Source organism: Anomaloglossus baeobatrachus, chromosome 2 (genome assembly GCF_048569485.1).
Source record: "Anomaloglossus baeobatrachus isolate aAnoBae1 chromosome 2, aAnoBae1.hap1, whole genome shotgun sequence".
Classification (NCBI taxonomy): domain Eukaryota; kingdom Metazoa; phylum Chordata; class Amphibia; order Anura; family Aromobatidae; genus Anomaloglossus; species Anomaloglossus baeobatrachus.
Window position 1 is genome coordinate 188312330 of NC_134354.1, and position 14874 is coordinate 188327203.

Consider the following 14874-nt stretch of genomic DNA (forward strand, 5'->3'; position numbering starts at 1 on the left):
ACCTTCAGTTACAGAAGGAAGATCAATTCTGAATAACAAACACCACTTTAACCAGTAAAATACTGTGCACACAGGAATATATAAAAATGTATGTGTTTATAAAATCAAATTATATTGAGAGAAATATTTTGATATTTTTCTTTATTCTTTTAGATAATGAAAAACCAATGAAGGTAATTGGAGACGATGACTTGCTGGACCGTGAGCTGATTATAGAATTAAGAAAAGAATATGGGATGACCTACAATGATTTCTTCATGGTACTGACCGATTTAGATATGAGGGTTAAGGTAAGTAGAAGTTTACATTTTAGAAGTAATGTTTATTATCTAATTATGTTGGTTTTGCTGTTATTAATATTGCTGTTATTATTATTTTTATTATTATTATTATTATTATTATTGACTTGTGGACTCTAAAGATAGGCACGTACTTGCAAATTCTATTCAGAAAGTTCTAAAAAAAAACGTCTTATAACATCTACTCTAGATTTATATCATTCAGCATTTCCATTTATTTCTGCAAGTTCTTTTCAAATAAATAGGACGATTGCAGAAAATTAATAATATAAAATTGAATTGAGTTGAATACAGCCACACATGACATCCAGTGGATCTATTGGAATTTCTTAGTATAGCTTCAAAACTACTTCAGTCAACAGCTGGAGGTATGTTTTAACTTAACATGTACCATGTCATACATGACATACCACCTCTGTAATAAAAGAGGTTCTGTTTGAAACTCCTCAGTGTGCAAAAATAAAAATCCACTGGTGGATAACAGGAAATTCTTGTCAAAAAGCCAAAACTGCTGGTTATTTGCAGGGTCAAACCAAGCAAATCACAATGCACAGTATGTCATATATAGTTAAGTCCAGAAATATATGGACAGTGACCGAAACTTCGTTATTTCGGCTCTGCATTCCACTCTATTTTATTAAAAATGAAACTGAGAAGTTGAAGTGCAGACTTAAAGATTTAAAGGGAATTTGTCAGTTCCCCTATGCCCTCCAACCAAGCAGCATTGATACCTGTATGCCCAAATTCCCTCCCTAACCATCCCTGAATAGTTGGTGCTTTTTCCATGTTATCACACACCTGTGGGTGTGATAATATGATTTCCATGAGCCAGAGTCACCACCAGCTCCTAAAAATCTCGTGCATGTGCACGGCTCATTTTGGCAATGTCAGTGTACCTTTGAAGCCAAGTGTACATTCCTCGACTTCATTAGGTGCACTGCACATAACTGAAAGTTCAGAAGACACTCAGCTCATGTACACGATTTCTAAACCTCTGGGTAAACGCAGTACATCTAATGAAGCCGGGGAGTGTATACCCGGCTTCAAAGGCACACTGACATGGCCAAAATGAGCAGCACACATGCGCGAGATTTCCAGGAACTGGAGATGACGCTATTAAAAGAGCAGACTAGTCAGGGAAACGAACACCCCTGCAACTAGTCACAGGCCTAATTAGCATAGGGAAAGTGAGGCTTTGTAATTTAGGGCATACAGACATGTTTACTGCTGGGTTGGAGGGCATAGGGGACCTGACAGGTTTCCTTTAATTGAACAAAAATATCCTATGAAACATTTAGAAATTGCAAACATTTTTCTTCAACTCTTCATTTTAGGGGATCACAAGTAATTGGACAAATTTACTTTACCATAAATAAAATGTTCATTTTAATACCTTGTAGAAAATCCTTTGCAGGCAATGACTGCCTGAAGTCTGGAAGCCATGGACATCACCAAACGCTGGGTTCTTACTTTGTGAAGCTTTGTCAGGCCTTTACTGCAGCTGACTTGCTGTTGCTGATTTGTTGCTTGTTTGTGGGTCTTTTTGCCTTATGTATTGCCTTAAGCATGTGAAATGCAGCTCGATGGGGTTGAGAGCTAATGAATGACTGAGACATTTCACAATATTCCATATCTTTGCCTTAAACTCATGTGTTGCTTTGGCAGCATGTTTTGGGTCATTGTCCATCTGTGCTGTGAAGTGCCATCCAATCAACCTTGCTACATTTGATTGAATTTGAGCAGAAAGTATAGCCCTGTACAGATTTCATCTGGCTGCTTCTGTCTTCAGTCAATAAACACTAGTGACCCAGGGCCATTGGAAGCCATACATGCCCGGCTATCACACTGCCTCCACCATGATTTACAGAGGTTACGGTGTTCATTGGATCATGAGCCGTTCCAAGTCTTCTCCATATTGTCTTCTTCCCATCATTCTGGTACAGTTTGATCTTAGTTTTATGTGTCCAAAGAATGCTTTTCTAGAACTGGGCAAGCTTCTTTAGATGTTTGTTTTTTTTGGCAAAGTTTAATCTGGCCTATTTTTAAGACTGACCCTCTGTATTTGCTCTCTTTAATTTTTCTCTTTATGGTACACTGAGTAGATGTCGTGAAGGGTTTTTTTTCACCATAGAAAGGATTCTGTGATCATCCATCACTGTTGTCTTCTGTGGACATCCAGTGTTATGAATACAGTTGAATTAGATTTCTGATTGGGGCTCCCTCTTGTGGTCAGTGCTGGTAATGCAGTTAACTTGCTGAGTGGGAACTGGACAGCTGAGTGGGATTTGCAATTAGGCCATTTGGTTTGGGCCTACATAACTATGTAGCGTCCTTTTGTTCCTTCCCGGTGCTCAATTGTATTTCCTGTGTTCTAAGGACTTCCTGAAACCAGCCCTGTTCTCTGTGTCTACCAGAACTCCTCTCAGATAAGTTGGTCTTGTACCTTTGCTTATGGTTTTTCACTTTTTTGTGATTTTGCCTGTGTGGAGTTCCTGGTGGAATTGGATTATTCCCTGCTGGTAGTATCTGTGTACCTTGCTCCATGTTCTGTTATGTATTGTGTTTTGTCATGCTTAGTACAATATTCAGTCCCCTCTCTATATCAATGTTTTTCTTGGATCCTAGTAACACCAGAGTACTGATATAGTGGGGGAGAGCCTGTTTATGCTCAGTATTTTTCCATGTCAAGCGTGCTGGTATTTATTAGGGTTTTTACGGCTGCAGTCAGTGCTCTTTCCTATTCTTTCCTATGCAGATAATTTTGGGCCTCATCTTTGTTTAGTCTGTTCTCTAGATACGTATTGTGTTTTCCTATATCACCGTAATCTTTACATGTGTGGGGCTATCTATATTTTTGGGGACTACTCCGAGGCAGATTAGCTTTTCTACATTTCTCTTAGAGTATTTAGTTCTCTGACTGTGTCGAGACAACTAGGTCATCGTAGGCTCGTCCCACGGCTACTTCTAGTATTAGGTCTGCAGTCCATTAAGGTTCCAGCCACTCTGGTTATTTTCTGGGTTTCGAGTTATTGCTCTTTTTCTCATCATCCTCGGTCACTGGAGCACAACAATCTAGACCTTTTTGAATTCCATAGCTCACCGATGCGCTCTTGGTTTTATTTTTTTTTTTTAGAACATACCTAACTGTTGAATTGGCCACTTGTAACATTTCTGCTATTTCTCTAATGGATTTATTTTTTCTAATCTAATGATGGCCTGCTTATCTTCCATTGTATGCTCTTTTTACTGCATGTTGTCTGTTCACAGCAACAGCTTCAAAATGCAAATGCCACACCTAGAATCAGCTCCAGACCTTTTACCTACCTAATTAATTATGGCTTAGTGAGGGAATAGCCCATGCAGCTCACTAAAGGGCTTTTGAAATAATTGTCCAATTATTTTTGGTCACTTGAAAAAGAGGCAGCGCTATATTAAAGAACTGTAATTCCTAAACCCTTATTTCAATTAGGATACAAATCCTCTCAAATTAAATTTAAGAGTGCACTTTAAGATAATGTTGATTATATAACTGTATGTTGAATATCTTTTGGTGAATAGCTCAAGTGGCAAAACTTGTGTTACTGTACAAGTATTTCTGAACCTAACAGTATCTAATAACAAGCTATAAACCAGCAATGGCATAATATACAGTACATTTTTGTTTAAAAAGGAGACCTTTATAAAGAATGTAAAACATGTTTTGTAGATTATCTCAGTGTTTACGTTAGATAAGATCTTATGAAGTACACAAGTCTTCACAACAAACTAAACAGAGTGCAGTCTTTATCAGGTCATTCACATTGCTATCCATGTGTCTTCCATTTCTATTTCATATGCAAAAAAGATGGATTTTTTTAAGCTTTTTCTAGCAAATAACCAGTGAAAAACAGATATAATACAGATACCAACAATGTGATGTCCATTTTGTTCTCTTACCCTTTGACTTAAATGGGCAAGTTGAACATGGATCAGCAAAAATAAAACTGATATTTGAATAGCCCTCTAAAATATAATGTGTTAGCTTGAAAAAGATAGGCAGCACAAGGGTGACAATTTTTGCAATAATGCGTGAATAAAGCCAAAGAAAAAACATAGATGAAGATTAATAAATTGCTTTACATTTGGCTAACCATAAATCTAGAGCCTAGGATAATCTTAATTTTGTCTAGAGAAACCAAGTTGTGTGCTCGATAGAGATGGTGTGAATCGATTCATAGGACCACTGAATTTTACTGCTATATAAGGTATTGTCATCGGGCTCATCAAAAAGTATATATTAGTGGCCAGGTGATTACTGTGTGGCCTCTGGGAGCCCTGTGAAGTGCCTCCTACGTGCCATCACCTGCAGCTTCAGTTTTGATAAGCTGGCCTGGCACCACGTCATTGGAAGGAGATGATGCACACACAATGTCACGCCAGGCTGGCTAATAAAAAGGGGAGCAATGGGTTTCAACAGATGGGAGGTGGTTCGCAGGGCTCCCATCTAGTGGCTATGGAATACTGATATGACTGCTGGCCCATGGTTCTGTGAAGGGCTGAGCAGGCATCAAATAGGTAAGATCAAGATACCTCCCTCCACAAGGGGGCTATGATGGACATAGTGTGTGTGTGTGTGTGTGTGTGTGTGTGTGTGACTGTGTGTGACTTCATACTAAGAGTTGATGCGATACCTCAGTGCACATTTTATGTTACTAAACAATTGTCCTACACTATATTGTAAAATTATCTCCCTGTACAATGATAGCTTATGGGTCAAAAGTGAGATAGTTCACATGTTGCTAGTTCCCTTGCTGAAGCCTGGACATAACTTGCACTGTAGTCTTCTATTTTTCTCACAAATAACATGCTGTACACAGGGAAATCATCGGCGTAGCAGCCATAGAATAGACACAAAGTGATTCAAACCGTTAGTTGGGTGAAAGATTCTGGATGGAAGCTAACATATTAGCGTCACCATGGAGTTGGAAGTATAGCAACCAAATCCCAGCTGGGGAATTCGAGCTCCCCTGTAGTGCTGACCACATCCCGTACACGTGGTATAGCAGAATCTGGCACAGACAAAAGGTCAATGAGTTTAGTTGCTGAAAATGCTTTTGCTGTGTTCTACAGCATCATAATAATGGGACAGTTAAGGGTTTTCATTTTGTTTTTAGAGCTCTAGAGAACCTAGTTAAAACTACATACATCTTTGTAGCTGCTTTATATCTGTATGTCCTCAAACATTAATACTATATAGTCTGTAAGGTTTTTTGGCATTTTTCTTATTCTTTAGCAACTCAATTACACTGTTTTCAGCCCCTGGTGACCAACTGGTATTGTGCTCAGTGCTTGGTAAGCCTGTAAGATAGACCCGTAAAGAAAAAAAAAATTGCAGCCCAGATGATGTTACAATAAAAAGTAGAAGAAAATGGATTTTGGTTATTGTTAATTGAACCGGCACTTGTCACGCTGTACAAAGGGTTGGTAGGACATAGTACAGCGTATTCCCCACTAGGTGGCAGCAGAGTAGTGAAGGAGAGACAAAGTAGCACAGTAACAGAAAGGCAGCTGAAGTACAGCAGAGTAAAGTCAGCAGGTGGTTACTCGGCAAACCACCAGGGGGCAAAAGAGTAGTCAAACAGTCAGAGTCTAAAGCCAGGAAAGTGGAGTCACTGCAAAGGGAGGATCAAAACCAAGTTAGAAAACAGAACCGAGTCAGAAGCCGGGAGATCAGGTATGCAGAGGAAAACACAAACAACAGACAGGAGCGGGAAGTCAGGGGTTGGGACAGACAGACGAGCGGGGAAGGGTACAGGTAAGGGCACAGTAACAAGGAGTCAGATCAAACAGGAATTCTCACCAGAGCAAGTCACAAGCTGCAGAACAAAACTATAACTAGCATAGGAATGCAGGTTCAGAGACCTTATATAGTGTCCCCAGAAACCAGAATGAGGCTGATGGGAGTTAACCCCTGACATGACCAGGCCGGGTCTGGAAACTCTGGAGTGGAGATTCCCGGTCCTGGATCATGACAACACTATATGAGTAATTATTTCCACATGCAAGTGAACCAGACCTGGCCAAAGTGCAGACAGTGGGCCATTTCTGGCCTTCTTGCGGTTCCTGTATGGCCCACGGATCGTCACAACCAAACGGCTGAAAAAAACACGCTGCTGTCTCTCCCGTCCCTAACGTCACGATTTCACAGTTATCTGTATCCTCAATAGAGTTGAGCGCGGTTCGTGGTTCGAGGTTCTCCAGTTCTAGGCTCGAGTGATTTTGGGGCCTGTTCTAGATCGAACTAGAACTCGAGCTTTTTGCAAAAGCTCGATAGTTCTAGAAACGTTCGAGAACGGTTCTAGCAGCAAAAAAACAGCTAATTCCTAGCTTGGTTTCCGCTGTAATAGTGTAAGTCACTCTGTGAATCACACTATTATGACATTTCAGTTGAACAAATTTTCATAGAAGAGAAGGGGTGTAACATGCTGTAATAATACTAGTCAGGTAAATATCATCTGACTACAGTAGTCCCCATAGATAGGATTTAGTTATAGAAGGAACATTCCAATCTAACTGCAAAATATGTGAGAACACACAAAGGAATGATTTATCCAAATTTTATTCATTAGTTGTACACACAAAATAAAAACAGGAGTGCGCAATACTCCTGATTAGTAATAATCATCACTTATGAGGACATTGTAACCTCACCAACGTGGGGACCAAGACCGGACAGAAGGTATATATACTATGCTTGGGAGAGTATACGGCTGATTGCCAGTCACAATACCCCTAGGTTATCCCCAAGTATAGATAGTAAACTCCCTCATCTGACTCTGATATCGGGTAATGCAATACTAACCCGGGGTGCACAAGGCATAACCGAGTCAACTAGGTGTTAGAGGTACGTACCGGGGAACGAAGTAGGTAAGGGAGCCGGTCCAGGGTCCACGCCCGACCCGCGTTTCGTGTACCTTTTTCAGGGGCACCACACGCGTGTGGTGCCCCTGAAAAAGGTACCCGAAACGCGCGTCGGGCGTGGACACTGGACCGGCTCCCTTACCTACTTCGTTCCCCGGTACGTACCTCTAACACCTAGTTGACTCGGTTATGCCTTGTGCACCCCGGGTTAGTATTGCATTACCCGATATCAGAGTCAGATGAGGGAGTTTACTATCTATACTTGGGGATAACCTAGGGGTATTGTGACTGGCAATCAGCCGTATACTCTCCCAAGCATAGTATATATACCTTCTGTCCGGTCTTGGTCCCCACGTTGGTGAGGTACAATGTCCTCATAAGTGATGATTATTACTAATCAGGAGTATTGCGCACTCCTGTTTTTATTTTGTGTGTACAACTAATGAATAAAATTTGGATAAATCATTCCTTTGTGTGTTCTCACATATTTTGCTATGACATTTCAGTGTATAGTGTGCGTGAACAGCGCCTTCAGATCACTGCTGTTTCTATAATGGCGATCGCCATTTTTTTTTTTTTTTTTCCTTGTCTTCCTTCCCTAAGCGCGCGCGTGTAGTGGGGCGGGCCAGCATGTCAGCCAATCCCAGACACACACACAGCTAAGTGGACTTTTAGCCAGAGAAGCAACGGCATGTGTGATAGGATGTCCATGTCACATGTCCCTGCATTATAAAACCGGACATTTTCCTCCAGGACGCCATTATCTCTTCTGCGTCTTTGGTGTCAGACATCACTGTCGCAGCTCCGTCCTCCTGAGTCCTATCGCCAATACAGCAGTATGCGCTCCATACACAGCGCTGGACAGCTTAGGGAGAGCACTTTCTAGCAGTCCTTTTAAGGGCTCAAACCGGCAGGGTCAGAGCCATAGGTGACAGGTCCTGAAAACAGAGACAGCGTCTGTGTAGCCAAGGTCAGGGATTTCCTCCCTGCATTTCCCTATTAGGAGGGAATAGAAAGGCAGGCTTCCATTCCTCTACCCAGAGCCCCACAATCCTGCCACTGTACCCTCCTGTCCTCTGCACACTCCTACTCATTATAACTAAGCCATTATACTAGCAAACACTCAGTGTACCTAGTGGCATCCTAAACGTGGCTATTGGACTTTGCTATAGTCCCACTAGTGCAAAGACATTTGCAGAGCACGTCTGCCTGCATTGCACACTCCAACTCTTTTTAACTAAGCCATTATACTAGCAAACACTCAGTGTACCCAGTGGCATCCTAAACGTGGCTATTGGACTTTTGTGTAGTCAAACTAGTGCAAAGATATTTGCAGCACGTCTGCCTGCATTGCACACTCCAACTTTTTTTTAACTAAGCCAGTATACTAGCAAACAGTCAGTGTACCTAGTGGCATCCTAAACGTGGCTATTGTACTTTTGTCTAGTCACACTAGTGGAAAGATATTTGCAGCACGTCTGCCTGCATTGCACACTCAAACTCTTTTTAACTAAGCCATTATACTAGCAAACAGTCAGTGTACCTAGTGGCATCCTAAACGTGGCTATTGTACTTTTGTCTATTCACACTATTGTAAAGATATTTGCAGCACGTCTGCCTGCATTGCACACTCCAACTTTTTTCAACTAAGCCATTATACTAGCAAACAGTCAGTGTACCTAGTGGCATCCTAAACGTGGCTATTGTACTTTTGTCTATTCACACTAGTGGAAAGATATTTGCAGCATGTCTGCCTGCATTGCACACTCCAACTTTTTTAAACTAAGCCATTATACTAGCAAACAGTCAGTGTACCTAGTGGCATCCTAAACGTGGCTATTGTACTTTTGTCTAGTCACACTATTGTAAAGATATTTGCAGCACGTCTGCCTGCATTGCACACTCAAACTCTTTTTAACTAAGCCATTATACTAGCAAACAGTCAGTGTACCTAGTGGCATCCTAAACGTGGCTATTGTACTTTTGTCTATTCACACTATTGTAAAGATATTTGCAGCATGTCTGCCTGCATTGCACACTCCAACTTTTTTCAACTAAGCCATTATACTAGCAAACAGTCAGTGTACCTAGTGGCATCCTAAACGTGGCTATTGTACTTTTGTCTATTCACACTATTGTAAAGATATTTGCAGCATGTCTGCCTGCATTGCACACTCCAACTTTTTTCAACTAAGCCATTATACTAGCAAACAGTCAGTGTACCTAGTGGCATCCTAAACGTGGCTATTGTACTTTTGTCTATTCACACTATTGTAAAGATATTTGCAGCATGTCTGCCTGCATTGCACACTCCAACTTTTTTCAACTAAGCCATTATACTAGCAAACAGTCAGTGTACCTAGTGGCATCCTAAACGTGGCTATTGTACTTTTGTCTAGTCACACTAGTGGAAAGATATTTGCAGCACGTCTGCCTGCATTGCACACTCCAACTTTTTTAAACTAAGCCATTATACTAGCAAACACTCAGTGTACCTAGTGCCATCCTAAACGTGGCTATTGTACTTTTGTCTATTCACACTATTGTAAAGATATTTGCAGCATGTCTGCCTGCATTGCACACTCCAACTTTTTTAAACTAAGCCATTATACTAGCAAACAGTCAGTGTACCTAGTGGCATCCTAAACGTGGCTATTGTACTTTTGTCTAGTCATACTAGTGGAAAGATATTTGCAGCACGTCTGCCTGCATTGCACACTCAAACTCTTTTTAACTAAGCCATTATACTAGCAAACAGTCAGTGTACCTAGTGGCATCCTAAACGTGGCTATTGTACTTTTGTCTAGTCACACTAGTGGAAAGATATTTGCAGCACGTCTGCCTGCATTGCACACTCCAACTTTTTTAAACTAAGCCATTATACTAGCAAACACTCAGTGTACCTAGTGCCATCCTAAACGTGGCTATTGTACTTTTGTCTATTCACACTATTGTAAAGATATTTGCAGCATGTCTGCCTGCATTGCACACTCCAACTTTTTTAAACTAAGCCATTATACTAGCAAACAGTCAGTGTACCTAGTGGCATCCTAAACGTGGCTATTGTACTTTTGTCTAGTCATACTAGTGGAAAGATATTTGCAGCACGTCTGCCTGCATTGCACACTCAAACTCTTTTTAACTAAGCCATTATACTAGCAAACAGTCAGTGTACCTAGTGGCATCCTAAACGTGGCTATTGTACTTTTGTCTATTCACACTATTGTAAAGATATTTGCAGCATGTCTGCCTGCATTGCACACTCCAACTTTTTTAAACTAAGCCATTATACTAGCAAACAGTCAGTGTACCTAGTGCCATCCTAAACGTGGCTATTGTACTTTTGTCTAGTCACACTAATGCAAATCTATGTGCAGCACCTCTGCATGACACCCTCCTGCTCTGTTTTTAATAAGCTATAATGATAGCAAAAAATACTGCCATTTAGTGGCATCATAGAACTGGCTGTTGTATTCCATTAGTGCACCACTGGTGACAAGCTATTTATAGCACCTCTACATGACACCCTCATGCACATTTTGCTACGCTAATGTTATAGCAAACTCATGGAATTCATTGCTGCATTTCATAATTCGGAGGGATAGAAAGTCAGGCTTCCTTTAGCTTTTCATTCTGTTCATAGACAGCATCTCCAAAAGCAATTTCCCCTCCACGTCTAAGTGTGGAGAGGCAGCTAGTGCGCATGCGTGTGCCGATGTACCCCAGCTGCAGCATAATTACAGTGTTTCGCCTAGTGAGTATGCTCAGCCTGACTGTGTTATTCCTGACGATGTCTTCTTTTCGGGATACAGCGCATGCTCCCACACTAAGTGTGAAAAGCCTCTTTGCACAGGTGCTTGCATTCCGTGCCGGGTCTAAGTCCTGTTTTGTGCCTAGACACCATGCTAAAGCTGATAGTCTTTTTTCAGAGACTGTATTTCATGCTACTGAGCATGCTCAGGCACTTCCTGCATCAGAGACTAGGTCCGGTAATGAACTCTTTGGCCCTGCCCCTGATGTGGGGGTCCCATATAGACCACAGGGCATCAGGTGTCCTCCCAAATGGCTTGCAGAGGCCCACCCCTATGACTTGTCACCGCATTATTGATGGTCAGACGATGACTGGTGAGGTGTTTGGGTCATGGCAGCCATGAGGTCATCATTGAAGTTGCGGTTCCATATAGGACGCTAGTTATGCCACTCATGACGTGTCACTCTACTTTTGTCTCCAGGAGGTGCATTGTGGTTCACCCTGGTTTGGGGCGGACCCAGGTTATAAAAGGGGCTGGAGCCAACAAGGAGGTGCGCAGTCTTCTATTATGCTACGAAAGAGCACACCTCCATGTGTTGAACCCATTGCGGCTTTAGGCCAGAGGTAGGCAGGGATAGGGTGTCGATGCAGGCCACCAACACAGTTGGTAACGCAGAACGGTTAAGACCAGCTCCTGTCCTACCAGTCCTGCTTGTGCAGCCCAGTGGCATTAACAGGCCTGCTGCTGCTGATGCGCCTGCTGTCCACAGGTGTGCCCCTACGCACACGGTCAGCGTACTCAATGGCCCCTGTGTTGTTAACAGGGAGTTCCTGGGCTGGGTGGGCATGTGGACCCTGTGACGCTAACAGGGCTCACAGTCTCCAGATCCGAATGGCGTCTAACTCGGTTCAGGCTACTATTAGTTTCATAGCCACACAGCTCTGTATCCTCCACCAAACCTTCCAGTTGCCAACCTCTCCTTTTCCAACTGGGAGCACGGTGGACACTGACTGCTGATGGGGATATATACCTTTCTCTTTCTTTTCTTATTAATTTTCGTTATATAGCGGTAACATAGTATATACCACTTTATCCAAATCTGCCAGTCCCACTGTAACAGATGGTGTTTCTTCAGCAAATGTTACAGTTGCTTAACCACCAAATCCACGGACCAAAACTTTTGTCCCCTTTCCAACACACCTGTTCCCCTTTCCACCAGCATCTGTCCTTTTTCAACTCATTTTGGTATATGACCAAAAGTGCAACTCTGCAGGGCCAGGGACACCGTACTCAATGCCATCTCAGCACAGCAGCCATCCCTCGGTCCCTCCGATGTGGACAAGTAAAAGACCATTTCCTCCTATCCATGACAAAGCGTTGAGATTCACTCTGTGCAGCACTGGTGTTTAGTGGAAAAGTAGATCTAACATTGCGTACCACATTCTGCAGATACTCCTGTATACGTGCGTCCATTTCTATGGCAGGAATTAGTTCGTCAAATTTTATCTTGTACCGGGGATCTAACAGTGTGGCAACCCAGTATTCAGGATTACTTTGAATTCATACAATCCGAGGGTCATGTAGGTAGTGCAGCAAGAAGGCGCTCATGTGTCTTGTGCATCCAGGAGGACCAAGTCCTTGGTGTGTTGGTGGCAGAGAGGTGAGAATCGTGCATCCTTCCTCTGCCCTCTCCCCACAACCTCGCACAACCGAAATGTGAGCAAGCTCTCACTCATCTGCTGAGTCTTCCATGCCCATCGCCAGTTCCTCCTCCATTTCTTCATGGGCTCCTGCACTTTCATCAAAACTTTTTGCTGATACTATGCGCCCTTGTTAATCCCTCTCCCTCACCATGAATGCCGCATAGGTGCCGCTGACCATCTGGACCTCGTAGATCTTATCCCTTCCGCATATGACTCCTCCTGTACTTCCTCCCCTTCCTCTTGTCCCAACACCTGACTCCGAATAATAATTACAGTGTGCTCCATCATGTAGATGACCAGAATTGTCACGCTGAGAATGACATTGCCAGTGCTAAACATCTTCGTCGACATTTGTAAACTGTGTAGCAGGGTGCATAGGTCCTTGATCTGACACCACTCCAGCAGCGTGATCTGCACCACCTCTTGATCAAGTTATCCCAGGCTATATGTCATACCGTATTTCAGCAGGGCTCTGCGGTGCTGCCACACACGCTGCAACATGTGCAGATTCCAATTCCTGCGGGTCGGAACATCGCATTTCCGGCGTTTAACTGCCAGACCCTAAGACTTCCGGAGTGATGAAAGTTGTTGAGCTGCTGTGTGCGCACGATGGAAGTGAGCACATAGCGAGCGTGCCCGCTGCACAAGGCCATGTAGGCCGTGATGGTGTTTTAAAAATTGCTGGAGAATTCGGTTCAACACGTGAGCCATACAAGGCACGTGTGTCACATTGCCCTGAGGATGGCCCGCAGCCAGGTTTGCATCATTGCCGCACACGGCTGTTAAGTCACCAACGGAGTCCGCTCCGTCAATTTGTACTCCGGTCGCCAGGTGACAACGTGTTCCTTTCATGAATAGTGCTGATGATGGGAGAGGAGTCGATGCCAGCGGCGCAGGTGGACGCAGGTTATGCTCACCCACTGGGCTGCATTACCTTGACAGATGCAGAATCTCTGGCTGAATGTAGCTGGTGGGTATCTCACAGATGAAGTACAATCATTCAGCTACAACCAATGGGAAGACACCACACCCTTTTTTATGCCCATCCTGTCTGGAGACCACTGCCAGACATAGCTATGACCTCTGGTTACTTTTACCCCCAGTTCAGTTTTATGATTTTGTGTGCTTGTTACCTGACTACTTTTCCTGCTTGCTGTTTATGTACCTTGTTGGCCGATCCGCATTTCACCTCTGCTTGTTTTCTGATTAAGTCCTGGCCGTCCCATTCTGTTCCTGTTCCTCAATTAATGTTTTCACCCTGCCTGACTACTATTCTCTGGAACTCCAGCCTTCCACAGGTATTAATCACCTTGGGCCCTGTGCAATTCCTAATCCCTGTATAGGGGTTAAAGGGGTTAAGGGTTCTAGGGGTCCTGCTTGGTGAGTGGCTTCCCTCTAGCCTATCATTAACAGCCCATCTGAGTGTGTGGATCAAGGAAGGCGTTACACCGTGCTCTCTGCAGAAGGCCATGTGGTCCAGGATAGTGCTTTAAAAATTGCTGGACAACCAGGTTCAACACGTGAACCACACAAGCCATGTGTGTCACATTGTCACAGTGAAGGGCCGCACCCATGTTTGCATCATTGTCGCACCCGGCCTTCCCTGGCTGCTGGTTGAGTGGAGACAACCATTGATGAAACTCGGTATCCAGAGCTAACCGTCCACAACTTCTCAGCGGTGTGACTCACATTTCCCATACATTTCAAAGTAAAACTTTGACCGCCTGATGGCATTGAGCTCTGCTGCCAGCATAGTAAGGAGGTGTGTGGTAGTGCTTGTGCGCAGTTACAAGGAAGGGTGGCCTGACCACACAGGGTTTGCGCCAAGGTGGAGGACCCACATGAGGTTGAAGAGGCAGAAGCAGTGTATTAACTTCTACATACAGAAGAAGGATTGAAACAACTCGTGGGGACGGCAAGACTTGGACAGCAGACCCTTCTCCATCTCTCACCATAGTTTGCCAGTGCCCAGTCAGTGACATGTAATGACCCTGTCTATGCTTACTGGTCTAAGTATCTGTGTTGAAATGCACCCTGTCGCACACAGAGTTTCTCAAGGAAGTGGTGATGTTGTGTGCGACATGCTGGTGTAGCGCGGGCATGCTGTTCTTGGAGAAGCAGTGGTGATTGGGCATCTTGTACTGGATCACAGCGACAGACATAAGGTCTCTAAAATCCTGTGTGTCCACTAGGCGGAAAGGCAGCATTTCGGTAGCCAAC

The 14874-nt window shown here is 43.4% G+C and overlaps 1 protein-coding gene across 1 annotated transcript in view; it reads left to right on the forward strand.

Moving 5' to 3' along the window:
- Window positions 1-14874, forward strand: part of CCDC80 (coiled-coil domain containing 80) — a 162703-nt gene that overhangs the window by 71400 nt on the left and 76429 nt on the right. The window contains exon 4 of the mRNA XM_075333554.1: window positions 154-290. Coding sequence (XP_075189669.1) covers window positions 154-290 — 137 coding nt within the window. The remainder of the gene's footprint in view (window positions 1-153; window positions 291-14874) is intronic.